Source organism: Falco rusticolus, chromosome 9 (genome assembly GCF_015220075.1).
Source record: "Falco rusticolus isolate bFalRus1 chromosome 9, bFalRus1.pri, whole genome shotgun sequence".
In the NCBI taxonomy this organism is placed as follows: domain Eukaryota; kingdom Metazoa; phylum Chordata; class Aves; order Falconiformes; family Falconidae; genus Falco; species Falco rusticolus.
This window is the reverse complement of record NC_051195.1, coordinates 42,809,437-42,826,031: the sequence shown is the minus strand read 5'-3', so window position 1 is coordinate 42,826,031 and position 16,595 is coordinate 42,809,437. Positions and strand designations below refer to the sequence as shown.

Sequence of the window (16,595 nt, the reverse complement as noted above, 5' to 3'; positions counted from 1 at the left end):
AAACTGCGAATGATATTTCAGTTTCTCAGTTCTTCTAAGTCACAAAAAAAGCCTGAAGGGACTCCGGTCTACAAATCCCTGCCCCAGACCTCATTTTGAATTTGTTCCTTTTAATTGCCTTTGTGCCAAGAGGAAGGCTGGGAAATTTCTGTCTGATGGGTGCTTTGTATGGGAAATAAAGGGCAGAAAACAGGAGTTTGGAGCAAGGAATTGCCAAGGTGACATCCCTACACAGGCACCAGGACGGTGGTGGACACAGTCACCACCCACCAGTGCAACTTTAGGGAAATGCCAGGGCATGTGTAATGTAACTGATACTAAAAAAGATCAAAGAAACCCAGAACCTCAGCAACAGCACCAGGAAACGCTATTTCTAGCTCCAGCATGGTGCTGCATCACACACACAGCACATCTTGGGATGTCCTTACCAATACAGTCTGGCCTTATCTAGATTATACAGTATCAGACAGCACCACCCATGGAAAGGTGCTCAACCAGTTCTTTCCTTTTAGACCCCAGTGCCTATGTCATTTTGTACCTTTACTTCGTCTCCGGCTCCGATACTGCTCAGTGTAGAAGGTTAGCTGGGTTTCATCGTCCGCCTCTGAGCCAGAGTTTCCTTTGGCACGTCCAAACCCGATGCCACCTGCAAGCAACAGAGAGGAAAAAATCAGCCCTGTCAGCTGGGATACATGGCAGTGAGGAGGAGCTGGAAGCTCCTTGGCAGAGCTGCCGGGTTTGGCCGGCACCCACAGCTCCTGGCCCAGGTACTCTGTTTGGGGTCATCCGAAGCAACCAAGGACTTTGGCCACACATGATTTCACTGGTTCCTTATTGCCCTAGTCAAGAATCAAGACCCCATAGTGCCAATTGCAATGTGAATGTAAGCTGCTTTCTATCCCCAGGAATGTATTTTACAAATGTATTGCAATGTACACTTACAGAAAAAAATCTCTGAGTGTAGAAGCTGCTTTCCTCAAGGACAGCTACATGGTGAAGTACAGCAAATTTTAGGGTTTGCTCCGAAGCAAGCCCAGCAGAGACAATCAGTGCAGGGGGAACACAGCACCTGGGACCCTGCTGCATGGCAAAGCTCCGACTTCTCTCCCTCAGCACCCACTTTGGCCCATCTGCTCCCCCAGCTCACCGTGATGGGCAGCAGCACGCGTCCCTGCAGCGGCTGGTACGGCAGCCATGGCAAGGAGCAGGGCTGGCCCGGTTTATCCGGCATCTCCCTCCCCGAGCTGGGGATGGGGTGGGATGCCAGCAGAGCCTGGCTCGCTTCAGCTGCTGCACCCACCAAGGACTGACGGACGCTTAAAAGCAACCCAGCCTAACTGGCAGAAGCCCTTCAGTCCATGAAGAGTTTAAAGCAAAGAGGCCTATGGGGGCCAACAGTGGCCCTTTAATCTGCCATTAAAATATTTTACTGTTTTTAAAAAATCCTTTATTCTAGGCAGAAGCACAATTTCCTCACTTCTTGGCAGGAGAACAGAAAACGAGTGGTGCCTTCTGCCCTCTGAAATCCTTAATCACCACAACGAGAGGTGGCTGGCAGGAGCCAGAGGGACGCCAGGAGTTCGGCACGTGGCTTCTACCCCATCCATGCCCCGACCTGGCTGTACAGTGCCCTCGGGGGGGCTCAATGGGGGGCAGGCAGAGGCTGCAGCAGCTCCTTTGCTTGTGACAGCAGCAGGAGGGGTCAGTGCTTGCACACAGCAGCATTTAGTGCTTGGACATGGGGTGTGGGGGTTTTACAGCCTCGCACCCCAAACCATAACCCGTTGTCAGTCCCTCTTCAGCCCCCCACACCACAGCAAACATCCGATGTTGTGATATACCCACACCCAGGGACTGGGTGGTAAAACCAATAAGGCTTATTCACATCAGTGAGGAAAAACTTAATTAACCTGGGCTTCTAATGCTGGCCCTCGGGCAACCAGCCAGGGCTGCGGCTCTGCTGCACATCCCCTTCCATCACCGAAGAGGGGCTACCCTGGGCTCTTCTGCTGCCGGCAGTGCCCAGGTCCAGGCGCCAGACATCAGCTATGGGGGGAGTTCCCCCAAGGGCTCAGCAGAGCCATCTCCCCTGCCCCGGTGAGGGACCTAGCCGCTGCCCGCGCAGGCAGAACATACCACATCCTTCTGCCACCTTCCCATAAGCTAGACCTGGTCCCTTCTGTGAGGCAGATGGCCAGGGGTGGACAGAGGAGGGATCTGGTGCTCTCTCCACTCTTGCACCCCACCGAGGTGACCAGGCAGCCAGAGCAGGCAGCTGGTTCAGGCAGCAGCCACTCCACCAGTCACAGTCCCAGCCCCCTCCGGCCGCTCTGCGTTTGTTTGCCGGCTGCGTCTCCGTGATGGATGGCGCTGACATGTTAAATTACTCAGGCTGGATGTCTTCGGAGAGCTGGTGACAGCGATATTGCATTTTCTGATTACCCAGCACTGCGCAGGATGTATAAATACAGGAGTCGGGAGACCCGGCGCAGGTCCCCAGCCCGCAGCGGAAACGTCTCCTCTGACCCAACATGCAGTGGCAGAGGTCAGCCTGGAAACACGCGTCTGGGGCAGGGAACTGGCTGCAAGGGATGCGCTTCTACCCCTTCGTGATATCAAGGATGCTAGAACGCATCTTGGCAGTGGTTTTGGGGGTCCCAGAGCCCAGCCGAGGCAGCCTGTAGGATGCAGGAGCACTAATCTCAACTGATCCCACTGTGAACCTGATTTCATGTTTAATTGGCCCCAAAATCTTGCTGAAGCATCCCTGTGAGATGCTTGTGCTTGGGACATCACTTTCTGCACCAGCTCCAGTGGCTGGCCTCAGTGGCAGGCTGCTCACCAGGGCATGAGGCTGAGGATGCTTGTGGCTGGGCCAAGGATGCTCAGGGTGGGGCTGAGGATACTCCCAGCAGAGAGCACCCGCGTGCAGCTGCTGATGGGGGTGCACAGGGAGAGCACCCAATTAAAGCCAAGCAGTCCTGCCTGGTCAGCACCCCTTTTCTCTTTAAAAAGATGGAGAAAAACACCAAATAGCAGAAAAAAAGATCTTAATTGCCACAACCGATTGCAGAGCAGAATAAGATGCTTAAAAGACAGAGGACAGGGAAACAGCAACTTCACAGCGCTGGGTACCTGTAATGTGCCAGCAACTCTCTGCAGCAGCCCCCCCAAGGAGCTACCCTCCCCTTACATCCAGTTTACTCCTGCTCTTTAGATTTGACAAAAACTAAAGCTCTCCTTCCTCACCTGCGCCCCTGAGGTGGGGCAGGAGGCAGAGGTGTGTGCGAGGAGGGGGAGCTCAAGGAAGATGTCTCGTTTCTAATCCTGTTTGCGGATTTACAAGCTCGCTAATCCATTCAAATAGATCTCAGCTCAGCCACGTGCCAGGGCAGGGCGCTCGTTTTTGAGCACGACATTAACTTAGGGGGGAGCAAGGCGGGGTGCCAAGGCAAACACCTCTTGTTATGGTGTAATTAAAGATGGTAATGTTAATGCTAAATGGGGACTAAGGAAATAAAATTCAGGAATTAGAGACTCTGTCATCCCCAAAGACCTTTTGTTAACTAAAGCCATGCATATTTTTTAAAGGTGTGGTTTTGTCATTAAAAAGAGGGGGGGAAAAAACATAATCCTGACATTTTAAATCCCTTCCCCAAAGCCAGGGGATTACAGAGTGTCTCGGAGAAACAACTGTGGATGCAAAACGAATCAAAACTGAGTTAAAATAAAGAAATAAATAACAGGAGCTACTTGGATAACTCCTGTGTGAGACCAGGTTGACTGCAGATACTTAATCCCTCCAAGCTGCACGTTATAATAGAAGGGGTGGCTCATATTTGTTCCCAGTGGTGCCACCCTGGGTGACACTTGTGTCCGTGCATGCCTCTGCCCCACAGCCACAGCCCCACTGCCAATGCAAAAGGATTTTTCTGCACCACTCCCCTCCAGAAAAAGGGCCAAACCCTGTATACACCACAGCATTAAAGACCTATGACCTCCCTGCTTGACTGGCTTTGATTCACTCCACCTCCACACTCGCTTGCCTCATGCAACACAGTCTCCTGGGTGTTCAAGAAGCCCCTCTGCTGCCAGGCTTCCCAGTAAGAATAAGATGAGGGGACCCCTCCCCAGCACTGCAGCAAGGTCTGTGCACCAGGGGATGGCAGGGTGATGCAATGCTATACAATTAGCTAAAGTGGAAATTTTCAGTTTAATTAATTTACCCCTGAAAAGTGCACCAGTCAACTGAAAACCCAAACGTGGCCAGAGAAAGATAAATTAGATGCAGTTTTAGGAAGGCAAAAAAAAAAAAAAATACACAAATGTTTTCTTTTGAAATGTATCCAGTCAACACAAAAAAAGATAAAGAAGCCCTTTACAAATGAAACGCTTTGCTCTGGTTTGTCACTGCAGCAGGTGTACGCACGCACACACATGGCTTCAGCTGACGAAAATTCTTCCTCCTCATCGATCTTCCCTTTTCCTTCTGCCTATGCCCAAAAACGCGCACCGGGGCAGGTGGCGCAAATACCAAGTGACAGCCCCTCAGCTCCCACCATGGAAAACTGGGATCACACTGATCCCAGATGGCAGCCTTTGCACAGCTGCGAAGGGTTTTATTTTCACCAAGGACCAACTCAAGGAGCTGGATGTGATGCTTCGACTCAGATGAGGCAAAAGCTCCTGGCTGAACCCCAAAACAAGCCTCACCAGTACAATGCAATGCTCCATGGGCACCGCGGGATAGATGGATGGGGCGAGATGGGAGGCAGCGGTGTCTTGGCAAAAGCAGGGACCATGAGCAAGCCCTGCCGAGCCATGGCTCTCCTCCCCAGGGTAACTTTGGGTAACGTATGGCACAGCCAAAACCTTCTAAAACACAGGAAGCTGCAGCCTTGATAAACAGCACATCCCACCTCAGGCAAAAGGCCCCGTTAATGGCTCGTTTATTCTCCAAGCCAGGGTGCTTTTAAAGGCCTGCCCCAGGAGAGGGCACCAGACCCCCTCTCTGCGCGAACCAACCTCCCCCAGGGACACCTCCCAGCCCCCCACCCCAACATCCCACCCAGCCTGTGGGGTGGGCACACAGGGTGGTCCATCGGCCAAACCCACATCCTCGGTTCCTGCACGGCTGCCTCACCCTTCCCAAGGCATCGCTTCCCGGTTCTAGCCCCCGTTCTGATACAGCCAGGATGGGATGCTCTGGGTACCAGCCTGGCTGCATTTTGGGAACCAGGAAACCTAGACCCTGCTGAACACAGCATCCTTCCCTCCTGCACTGCCAGCCCTCAGCGGAGATACCCTCCTTCCAGCCCTCCTGCACCTCAGCTTTTATCATCCTCACTCTCCCTCTATTATTTATAAACTCTAAATGCGCTTCACTCGATAAAAGTGTTTTGGGAGAAAGTTTGTATGAAAAAAGCATTAGACAAAATAAAGTTATATGGTACTGTAAATGGAGAGGGTGGTATGGTTTTGTTGTCGGGTTTGTTTTTTTTTTTTAAAGTCGATCTCAGTAAAATACGACCTTTCCCAGAGCTGTTAGAAACACTTAGTGCAGAATCAGATTTAATGACAAGCAATAGGCAACAGTTTAAATGCACTTAGTGCAGGGAAGCGAAGCAAGGCAAAGCTTATCCCAGATTTGATTTTGTTGGGCTGGGGCATCAGGCTGTTTGTTTTCTGGTTTGGTTTATCCCGTCCTTCTGTGAGAGCAGCACTTGGAGCCCTTTTGGAGCCTTTCTATAAAGGAGGAAATCCTTTTGCTGTGCGCGATTCCTGCCAGGAGAGCGCTCCAGCTGTAGGGCTCTGATGAGGTTAAGCATTAATTAAATCGAACTGCGAGAAAATAATTACACACATGCATCCGTCAGCCTGACGTGTCACTACCCAGTAACAAAGTTGGATGCAAACTCCATCAGCAGAACTGTCACGCGGCTGTTAGAAGGAAATAAATGCATCCCAAACGGACAATTTCATTAGGGGGAGGAAAAAAAATCCCACGGATTGCAAAAGATTAATGAGGCGAAGGGTTTGTGTTTGCAAATGGATGTAAAATGCAAACATTGTGAGTTGTGATATCATCGTTTAACCTTAATGTTTCATAGCACTCCAACCACTTGCCCGCTGGAGGGACAATTAACTGCGGGCTGTAAAAACAAGACCTCCAGCACAGGAGAGGTGCAGGGAAAGGTGTGCATGTGGCCTCAGCAGCAGCACCCAGCCACAGCTTTCACAAGTGAAAAGAAATTTAAATTCAAAGGAAAAGAGGATGGGATGAGGCTGTGGGGAGTGAGATCTGCACTGGAGACACTGCAACTGGCTTTCTTTTGGGGGCTGCTCTGATGATTGAGACCTTATAATGATTGAGACTGATTTCTAATGATTGAGATCTTAAAATCTTTTTTCTAGGGCATGCCACAGGTGGACACTCTCAAAGTTACATTCCCCTCCTGAAGCCCGTGGGGTACATTATGCCTTGGGCAACTGAGAGCAGACACAGCTCCCCACCATCTCTGATGGCACATGCAGCCATTCGTGGATGAGCTGCTGGGAGGAACAGAGACCCAAGGAAACCACAGTAGGTTGGGCACCAGCACCGTGGGGACCCATTCTGCTCCTGGTGCAGACAAGGGAACCACCACAACAGCACCTTCCCAGCTAACCTGGGCCCTTCCCTTCCAGCCACCCTCTTCACTTCTACCAGAGCTGAGCCCTGCAGCATAGGTGTGCAGCGAGACATCCCCACCTATCCTGCAGCAGCTTTGGGACCATTGCAACCAGCTCAGGACCAGAGCAGCGCAAGGTGCTGGTGCCCAGCTCCTCCCCATCACCTCCCCTCACCCGCATCCTTCCCCCGCCCCACAACCCGGCATTCGAGAGTTTGCCCGGTGTGGGGCTGCACACCCAACACCCCGGCAGACAGCCCCCAGCACAGCACGACGACGGCGAAGATTTATGGGACGCTCTGGCTCCTAGGGGGTCCCATCCCTGCTGGGAGCAGCACAGGAGTCCCGAGGGACATAATTTGATTTGCTTTCTGTAACACGGGTCTGGCTGAGGACTGCCTGTACCGGCAGTCGTGGCAGGGAGAGAGGGAGGGCGACTGCGCTGAGCACCACGAGCGGGTTCCTGAGGCACAGCAGCCAGAGGGGACATTCGGCTCCTCGCCCCAAGTAGGTGTTGGGCACAGGCTGGTCTCCAGCCCTTGTGTTGAGGAGGCACAAGTCTGGGCAGAAACAAAGAGCAAGCAAAGGCTTTCTTGTCCCGGTACACACTGATATTCCCACGGCCAGTGATGGGCAGGGAGATCCTGGGGCTCAGGGGTGATGGGGTGAGGGTGGGGAAGACCTCCCACTGCCCTGGGGCACACTGGTGCAGATGGGGATTTGCAGGGAGTCAGGGGAGCCCCAGCCCGGGGAGATGGAGGGTGCACGTCCCCAGAGACGGGGTCAAGCTGGGCTGGCTTGGCACCACACTTGGTTCCCATGCAGCCAGAGGCTCTGCCTGCAGCCGTGTCACCTCCTAAGCTTGGCTGCAAGGATTAATTGACTTCCACCATTAGTGACCAAAAGGCCTCTTACCTTCAGGCTGTTCAAAAGTGAAACAAAACATACACACATGAAAAAAGAAACCAAACCAAAACCCAAACAAATAAGAAAAAAAAGAGACTGGAGCAGGGAATCGTGAAAACTTCTCTAGGCAGCCACTGTGGACCTCAAAGTACCCACACACATGCACACTAAAATCCAGATATACGTATTTGAATAACTACTAGAAAACAAACCAAATAATTTAAACCAGTTAAAGAGTCAGAACATTTTCTTCACACTAAGTGAATAATTTATGGGCAGAGCTATAATAAAAAAAGCCCTCTCCAGGCCTGTATTGCAGGAAAATGTATCCGGAATAAAAGATTGCATTTCATACTCATAAATAAATGAAAAACAAAACCAACAGTAAACAGAAAGAAAAGTCATTGCTTCCCAGTTCCCAGCACTGCCACAAAGACCCACAGTGCACTGGGCAGACCATGGGTAAGGGACCCTTCTGCCCATCATCCCTGGAGGAACCCTGACACCTCCTCCCCCCCCAGCTGGGGTTCTGGACCCACACCCTCCGCACAGCCTCAGCACTCACCGCTGAAGCCACAGCCACTGCCCTCCTAAGCAGCAACAGCAACACGAGGTGGCAGTTCCCCTTGCTGACAGGCAATACCAGGACCAAATCCTGCTCACAGGGCTGTTCCAGCCAACCTCCTCCTGTTGCTCCGGTGTACCTGGCAACAGCCATCAAGGCTACAAATAATACTCAGGAGCCCCCAGCACGCTTTTGCACGGTACAGCCTTCAAAGCCATGGATGCTGCTCCCACCCTCTGCATGGCCCCTAAAAAAAAAGTCCAAAAAAGCCTAAGCACTGGGAAAGTGGAAAGAAGAGAGGTCCCAGTGATGTGAGTTACAGCCAAAATTAACTTCACCCCTTTCTCTGAAATAAACACTTGCCAAGAAACCGTATTTCCATCCCACAAAACCTCAGTCAGCCGGGCCAGCTGGCAGCAGGGCTTACAGCAGATCTGGATAAATCCTTGGTGGGATATGAGGTGACACCACTCCCCAGGACCTCCACCAGACCATCCAGAGGATGCCGTGTGGGGTTTGCCCCTCTTTACCTCATCACAGAAAAGCTCTGGGGTCCCCAGACTCAGCAGTGAGGGTGAGGAGCCCCTGCCTTCCTCCCCAGCCAAACCTCTCCAGACATGGCCAAACCCAGGGCACCGGAGGAGCAGCCGGTGACCGTGGCAGCCTACCTCGGGGCCGGCTCCGGCGTTTCCGTCTCCCCACGGACGTGCTGCGCAGCGCGGGCTGGAGCTGCCCGATCTCAATGGGTGTGTTGGTGCGGAAGCTCTCCTTGAACTTCTGCATCAGGGACTCCACCGTCTCCTGCGTCACCTCGGGAGCTGCAACACCGGCAAAGGGACTGTGGTTAAAAGAGGACCAGGCCACCATGTCCCCACTGCCCACACATACAACCCCTTCTCACAGAGGACAGTGTGAGCTGGAGCAGAGTCCTGGGCCAAGACCCTCCAAAGTCACCCATAAGGACCCACCCAGCCCTTGCCAAGTTTTACCAAAGCCACAGAAAATTGTGAGTTTACAGAAATCGCATTTTTTTCATGCTGCTTTCCAGCATTTTGGATTATCTCTTGCCTCTTCCTCCATGTGCACACAGGGCACTTGGAAGCGTCATGCCCTTATCCAAGTCACAGCCTGAAGGGTTCAAACACACAGGAACTCCCCCGGCACTGAGCCGGCTTTGGGTCAGGTTTAACTCTGCCCTGGGAGCTCAGAGTCGAACCCCAGGCTTGGCAGCCTTTTGCAGGGTCGGGTACTCCCCAGCAGGCAAGTCTGGGATTATGGAGCGATGGGCAAGACTGGGGTAGGAGCCAGGCGAATGATGTACAGCCGGGCTGGGCATGTTCTGAGCTGTAGAAGGAATCCTTGGGGTCTTCCAGCAGCTGCACTCACATGCTGGGCAGCAGCACCTGAGCTCAGGAAACAGCTTGCTGCAATATCCCATGGCACATCACAGCTTGCTGATATTTAAGCAACTCCCCTCCTTGCTCTCACACAGCCCCTATCCAGTAATGGAAGAAAAAAAAAAGCACCGAACAAAAACCCAGATTTGTTCTATGAAAGTCACCACCCACACACACAACGGGCAGTGACAGGAAATCATGGAACCACTCACAAAGAGCAAAGGTGAAAATCAGGATCAAAAGGTTTGTTCTTATGTAGGCCACAGAGGTCTCCCAGGTTTAATAAAGAGTTTGGTTGCTGTCAGCTCCTTGAATAAACTCATTAGCAGAACATAACCTCTGTCCTGTCTCCATTTCGAGAGTCACAGAGTCCCTCCGCTTAGCTCCCGCAGCATGCCCGTGCCATGTCTAGAGCTACCGCACATCCCTTTCGGATAAGGGATAAGTGAGCACCTTGGAGCCCCCCAGCCTGCCAGGAGCTATAGGCTGACACATCAGACTGCACCTCCCGTGTCCAGAGACACATCACGTCCGTATGGAGCTCCTTGGGCACCCAAGCTCAGGGTGCATAACAGCTGTGGACCACAGGCTCTAACTCCCTTCACAGCACGGTGCAGGGGCCATTTTAGTGCAAAATGAGAAGCTGGCTGGCCATGCAGGGCATGGTATTTGTAATCCTGGCCAAAGATTTAACTTAAATGTGGAGGCTGCAGCAGATGACTCTGCCAGCCAGCCATGCTGCAGGCAGCGCCACACCAGCCCATGAAGCAGCTCCCCCTTCCTTTTCCCCAAATCCCAAAGGTGATGTCCTTGGCCTCCCAGGGTTGAGAGGCTTTAGACCACCCCAGGGTGCTTTTGTACCCCCACAGGCTGCAGAGAAGGTACTGAAATCTGCTGGGACCACTGGGAGTGGCTGCAGTGCCCATGGGTGCAAGCGCATCGGGAGGGCCTGGGAGCGGATCCATCCACCCAGCGCTGCCGCACCGAGCGATGGAAAGACAAGGATCAAACCTGCTGCCTGCACCCACACCAAAGGTGGGAATCATTTTGGGAGAGGTCCAGAAAGAGGGTGGCCTAAGGGACCAGCTATGTTACATCTTCCAATTACTCATCACCAGGCTCTCCCAGGCACCACAGATCAAAGGCAGAGCTCCCCCAAAGTCCCCTACACTTAAGGCAGGCACAGCTGGATCCTGCTGTGTCGGATGCCTCAGCAAGCAGTATCGCAGGGTGGGGGGGGGGGAATAAAAAGTCATGAGCAGGGAAAGGTCTCCAAAAAGCATCTAGTCCCACTGCTGATGGCACACATCAACCCCTTCTTGCAGGACTCCATTGAGGCACCAGGGAAGGATGCTGTGGCAGCACCGGTGTGGCTCAGCACCACACCACCATGTTTGCAGGGGGAAGCCTGTCCCCACAGCTCCTTCACCTGGGAGCAAGCATAGCAGGGCCTCCCCACGAAGAGATGGCAAGTTATTTGAACCTCTGGGGCTGTGCAATATAAAACATGTGCAAGTGGAACAGGGAGCTCAGAAACGGCATGGCTGAGGCTTATTTACTGAAAGAAGGCCAGAAGGAGGGCGCAGAAGGGGAGAAGGAGGGGGACATGACTTCAGCTAGCAATGAAACGCGGTGAGGTCGCAGGTCTCTCATGGTCCCTGCTTGGCTGATGGGAGTAATCACCACTGCAGTGATTGTACCCCACCTGGCCACCACGCTCCTCGGCACATCCATGCAGAAGCATCTGCTCACACGCTTGTCAGCGGAGCAAACCCCAAAAGCAGGGGAGGAGCATTACCCTTTGTGGGAAGAGGGCCCCTGCGGTCACTGGCTATTTGTGATGATGCTACAAACACTCCAGGAATGGGAGCAAAAAGCTGGTGCATCTCACAGCTCTGCACAGTTCATGTGTACCAGCACATCACTGGCTTCTCCATGTGTCTGAGCTCAGTTGTTTGCAGCAGTGGGGAAGGGGGAGTGGGGAAGAAAGAAGAAAAAAAAAAAAAAGAAGAAAAAAACCCCAACCCCTGTTGACATGATCATAAGCAAGTGGAGTTCTACACAGCCAGCATAAAGAAAACCCTTGCTCACAAATGAAAGGTAGGTGGGCTTCAACTGAATGAGTATCGGGGATCAAGGATGAAGGGAGGACCCTTCATGCACTGCCAACAGTGACAAAAAGGGAAAAAGAAACCAATGCATCATAATGAAATGAGACATGGCACTCGCTGAGGCTGGTGGGACCCTGTTGCCCATAGACATGGTCACCATATCCATAAGAGAGACAGTCCACGAGACTCACGCTTCCCCACAGGAAGCTGTCCCCACCCACCCAGACCGATGCCTCCTCGGCCATCACACAACTGCACAGCAAACACCGGTTTGCCCACACACACCACTGTGCTCTGCACACACTGACGCATGCCTGGCATTCCCCTTTCCCATGGAGGTTTGAATTGCTCCTAAAAGGATAGGAAGAAGTGCTGCCATGGGGTAGACAGTGCCCTTAATAATTTGCTTTAATTTTTGGTCAGCCTTGAAGTGGTCAGACAGTTGGGACTAGGTGATCCTTCTAGGTCCCTTCCAACTGAACTAGTCTGCCCTGCATACCCCAGCACTGCCCTGCAGGACCTGCCTGGGCTGCATGTGCCAAATATGGGCTCAGCTGGTGGCTCCTGGCCCTGCCGCACTACCCGCATGCTGCTCCCCTCCCCAGCATGATCGAGCCCCATCACCAGCTCCCAGGCACCAGCTCCTCCCAACAATGGCTGAACACGACACAGTTTTAGAGGTGATGGGACCATTCCCTCCTTGAGCAAAGCTTGTCAAATTGCCCTCTCTCCCATCCCTGGTTTCCAGGAGATAAATCCATCAGGGCTATTAAGCTCACATCTTTGTCACCACGTTGACAGTTTCTCCAGCCTGGCAGAGGTGGCGAGATCCACCCTGAGGTCTGGCACAATGCTATGATCTCAATCTCACCCTGTCCTGTAGTGAGAGCCTGCAGCAGCATAACAACCCCAGGAACAAGCTGATGCAGAGGAAACACGAGGCTCTTCAGCCTCCACAAAATCAGCTCCCATCTCCAGCAGTGATTTGAGGACACAGCTGAAGGTCACCATACCTTTGTAAAGCACATTATGTGTTCCCAACGTTCATCTCCCTCCTATCCACCCCCATACGCTCCTTTGAAAGTGATTTGCTCTCCTTATGGCTCCCCTATGCATTTGCGTGTCTTCCACAGAACAATTCATACCAACAGCCTGCCTTTGTGCCAGCAAAAAGGAAGGAAGAAATTGCAACGGGAAGATATGTTCTTTGGCTTAAAAATTACAACAGCAGCAGCAGCAAAGTCATCAATTGAACAATATAAGCAATGTTTGGGTAAAAATAACATTGCAATAGAGATGGGACGTGGCAGTGCTCGTTCCAGCCCTCGCAGGACTCCCAGCACAGCCAGGAGAAACGTACCTTTCTCAGACTCACAGGCTGGACATGGAGGGGGCTGTTTTGAGGAGATATCCAAACTAGTATCTCACCAGCTTCAGCAGCCAGGAGAGGTTCTCCAAAACACAGTCCTGGGCTCAGATCAGTACAAGCACCCGCAACTTGTATTTGAGAGATGCACTAGGTGGGTGCTTCCACCATCCCATGACATTACCAAGGGTTCAGCTCAAGGGACACAGAACTGCAAACCCCCACTGTGCAATCTGTTTTCAGCCAGCAAAGCCAGGTGATGGTGGAAGTGTCCCATAGCTCTTGGAAACAAGCCCTCAACTTCGTTACTTTAGGGACTTCAGACATGGCCTTGGAGGACCCCAAGCAGCAGCCGTACCACAGACTGGAGAACTGCCCTCTCCTAAGCCAACACTCCCGCACCCTGCAGAGACCCTACACCCACCCAGTACCTGGCAGCCCCACACCCTGGTGGGGCAGGGCAAGGGCAGCAGCTTCTCCCCAAACCAGGCTCAACACCTCATGCTGCCGTTGGGCGGTTGGGAGAGCTGGACAACCCCATGGCTCAGTTTTTGCAGCTTATTAAAAGAGCGATGAGGCTTAAAGTCTGCAAAGGTGCCAGCTTCCTTGAGTCTCCCAGTCTTTGGTGTTCAGCTTGAAGTTTTGGTCCCTGGAGCCACAACCATCCCTGTCCCCCTTGCACAATATCTGCACTCCTACAGCTGCACAAAGACGACTGGGAAGGCAACGGCAGCTTCTGTTAGATCTTCCCATGCTAGGTATTGAGTAAAACATTTTTTAAAAAATATAGTTTTTTAAGCATCTGGTTTTCCCATCCCTCTCTTTGATTTCTGAGTGTCAGAGGGTAAGTTATCGATTCCTCATCATTACCAGTGGTTAAAATGCTCCCAGAGTTTTGGAGAGAGAAGTAACTTGCAGAGCAGCTCAAGAGCTGCTCGACTGAGCGTGCTGCTTCACTGGAATCAAAGCGTTTCACAAGAACATGTCAAACTCAATCAAGGATTAAATGAAAAAGTTTGGGCACAATTAGAAGTCAAGGCTGGTGGGATTTTTATCTCTTGACCTGTGCACACATTCATAACAGCACCTGTGGCCACGTGCAGGACGCAGCCCCTTCATCTCAGACACTACCCCTTCTCCAAGACTATCTCCTGCCTCTCACCAACTGCTTCCAGTATCTTTCAAATAATCTGCTTTTTCTAGGCACAGGAAAGGGTGCCCTCCTGGGAATCACTGACACCAGCTGTAAAGCTCTAATGCATCATCATGTCCACTACACATCACGTAAATATCAGGTATGTGTAACGCAGTTTAATAACGTTATAATTGTTTCCTCCAAATCAAACTCCCAAATTTCAATAAGCTGCTTTTGATCTTTCTGGATCGATACATTGAAAATTTCTATTCTACAAGGTAATTTCAAGAAATCGACTCTCCGATCCTATTTGGGATGAGCATAAATTTCTCTATACTGGAAGTTTTCCACATGGTGGAAACCCTGTTTTCTCCCCAGCTCTAAATAATGGGTGTTTGTTGCTTTCCGAAGCATGAAATAAGCAACATTGTTTGTTCTGAAACTGGGATGTGGACTGATTTTCAACAGTGCCACCCTGAAGGTACTAAGCTCCAGCAAGCAGAGAGCTTTACTAGCATAAAATTAGGTAATTACAACAACGCTTATGTGATGATGGTGGGAGAGATTTGTACAACAGCTTCACACATATTGGGATGAAAACACAGTTGGGCAGTGATGTCCTGACAACACAGCGTGGAGGACATGGAGGATAGGGCAAAGACATGAGAAACACTAAGAGCTTCACCTCTTCATCTCCTGCAGCCACCAAAGCCTTCTACCACCTCTCCAGCAAGAAAGCCTCTGTCCCCATCAGTCACCTGCTCTCCACCAGCCCATGTCATATGCCATGTGCAAGCACACCACATCCAAGAAACACCAGGAGGCTGCATTATGCAACCAACTCAGGATATGTATTTAAAAAAAAAAAATTAAGAATATTTTTTATTTAAAAAAAAGAATATATATGTATACACACAAAGCAGAAATAACCACACATACCCGTGCATCAGGGGACCAAGTACCTCCTGCAACACATACATCTCCAAGCCATCCTTAGGTGAACCCATCAGGGACGCAATATACGTGACGCCACGCGCTTTGCTGGAGCTGGCCCCCAGCCCAGCCTGCCAACGCGGCTGAGGGAGGATCGGGCTCTCTCCGAGAAGCTCTTTTACACAGAAGGGTTTTCAGCTGCAGCAAGAGAGGGATATGGGAACCTGGGAGCATTTTGAAAACAGGCGTGTATTCCATCTCTGCTTTTTCTTTCTTCTCTTTCCTGGCCCTTTTTGTTAAGTTTTAAAATAGAGAATGTATACATTTTTTTAATGTAGGTATTAATACATAGATATTAATATCTAAATAGATTACTACATACATTAAAAAAATCTCCCACTATAAAAATAGATTTTTATACGTAAAATTCTGATTTTAATTGCAAATTGGAGGGGGAGGGTAGCAGAAGAAGAGATAAAGTTTTATTTGAGATGTCTCCTTTGAAGGAAACTGAACAAATGTACTTTCCTCCTTCATATATTCATGAGATGACTGCTTCCCTACCCCATTCTCCACCACCCTCAGCTCCGGGCTCAGAGCCAGCACAGTCCTTATCTGGTACAAGGCAGGGGGAAAAAAAAACCCAACCCTGATAGGATCTGAAGTTTTCAGTAGTTTAACAAATCTGAAAAAAAAAAAAAAATGTCCTCATTGATTTTAATAAAGTGTGGGGTGTGTGACAAGGAAGGGGGGATGCCGGGAGAGGCTGGCATGCAGAGTGGGAAGGGGACGGAGATCTGTGCTGACTCAGCATCCCACAATGGGCATGGGGACCCCAGAGAGCACTAGGACACCCTAGAACCCATCTGACAATGCACCCACTCTTTGCTTTTCCTTTTCATTGCAAAGCTTTGCTGCTGTTCCTCCCCCACCCCCTGCCTACAGAGATCTATAGGTGCCCATTTATAGAGAGCAGGAGGTATCATCTGCAACTCCTGTCCTTGCTGCAGCCAGGTGAACTGCTCCTCAAACCAGCAGGACCCAGGGGAATGCCCAGCATGCAAGGAAAAAGCATCTGGAGCCAGAGCCCACAGCAGCACCCTCCCAGCACCAGCTGCCCTGACCCTTCTTCATCCTCTCTCCAGTCACGGCGCTCAATTGCTTCCCAGCTAATTGCCTCCACTCATGTGTGCAAACTAACCGTTTACTGGAAAATGCCACGGAATGTTAATTTCATTCGGAATTGGGTAATTGTGAAGCACTTTCATTTTTTTATTATAGGAAATGAATAAGCATTGTATTAATAGCATCGTTTCCAGCTCCAACCACAATTGTGGCCCCATCGACACAGGCTGTGAATTATTTGTCACCCCACACTTTCCCTGCCTTTCCACCTTCCTCCTTTCCCTTTCCACCTCCACACTCCCAACTTCCATGTTGGTAATTAAAATAATGCAATATAATTACAAACACATCGCAAAAGATAAAACGCTTAACAGCTGCGGTCCAAC

The 16,595-nt window shown here is 51.1% G+C and overlaps 1 protein-coding gene across 1 annotated transcript in view; it reads right to left on the bottom strand.

Moving 5' to 3' along the window:
- ASTN2 (astrotactin 2) overlaps positions 1-16,595 on the bottom strand; it is a 353,959-nt gene that overhangs the window by 234,652 nt on the left and 102,712 nt on the right. Inside the window, exons 4-5 of the mRNA XM_037399819.1 lie at positions 8,811-8,960; positions 539-646 (exon numbers count right to left, since the gene is read on the bottom strand). Of these exons, the coding sequence (XP_037255716.1) occupies positions 539-646; positions 8,811-8,960 (258 nt within the window). The remainder of the gene's footprint in view (positions 1-538; positions 647-8,810; positions 8,961-16,595) is intronic.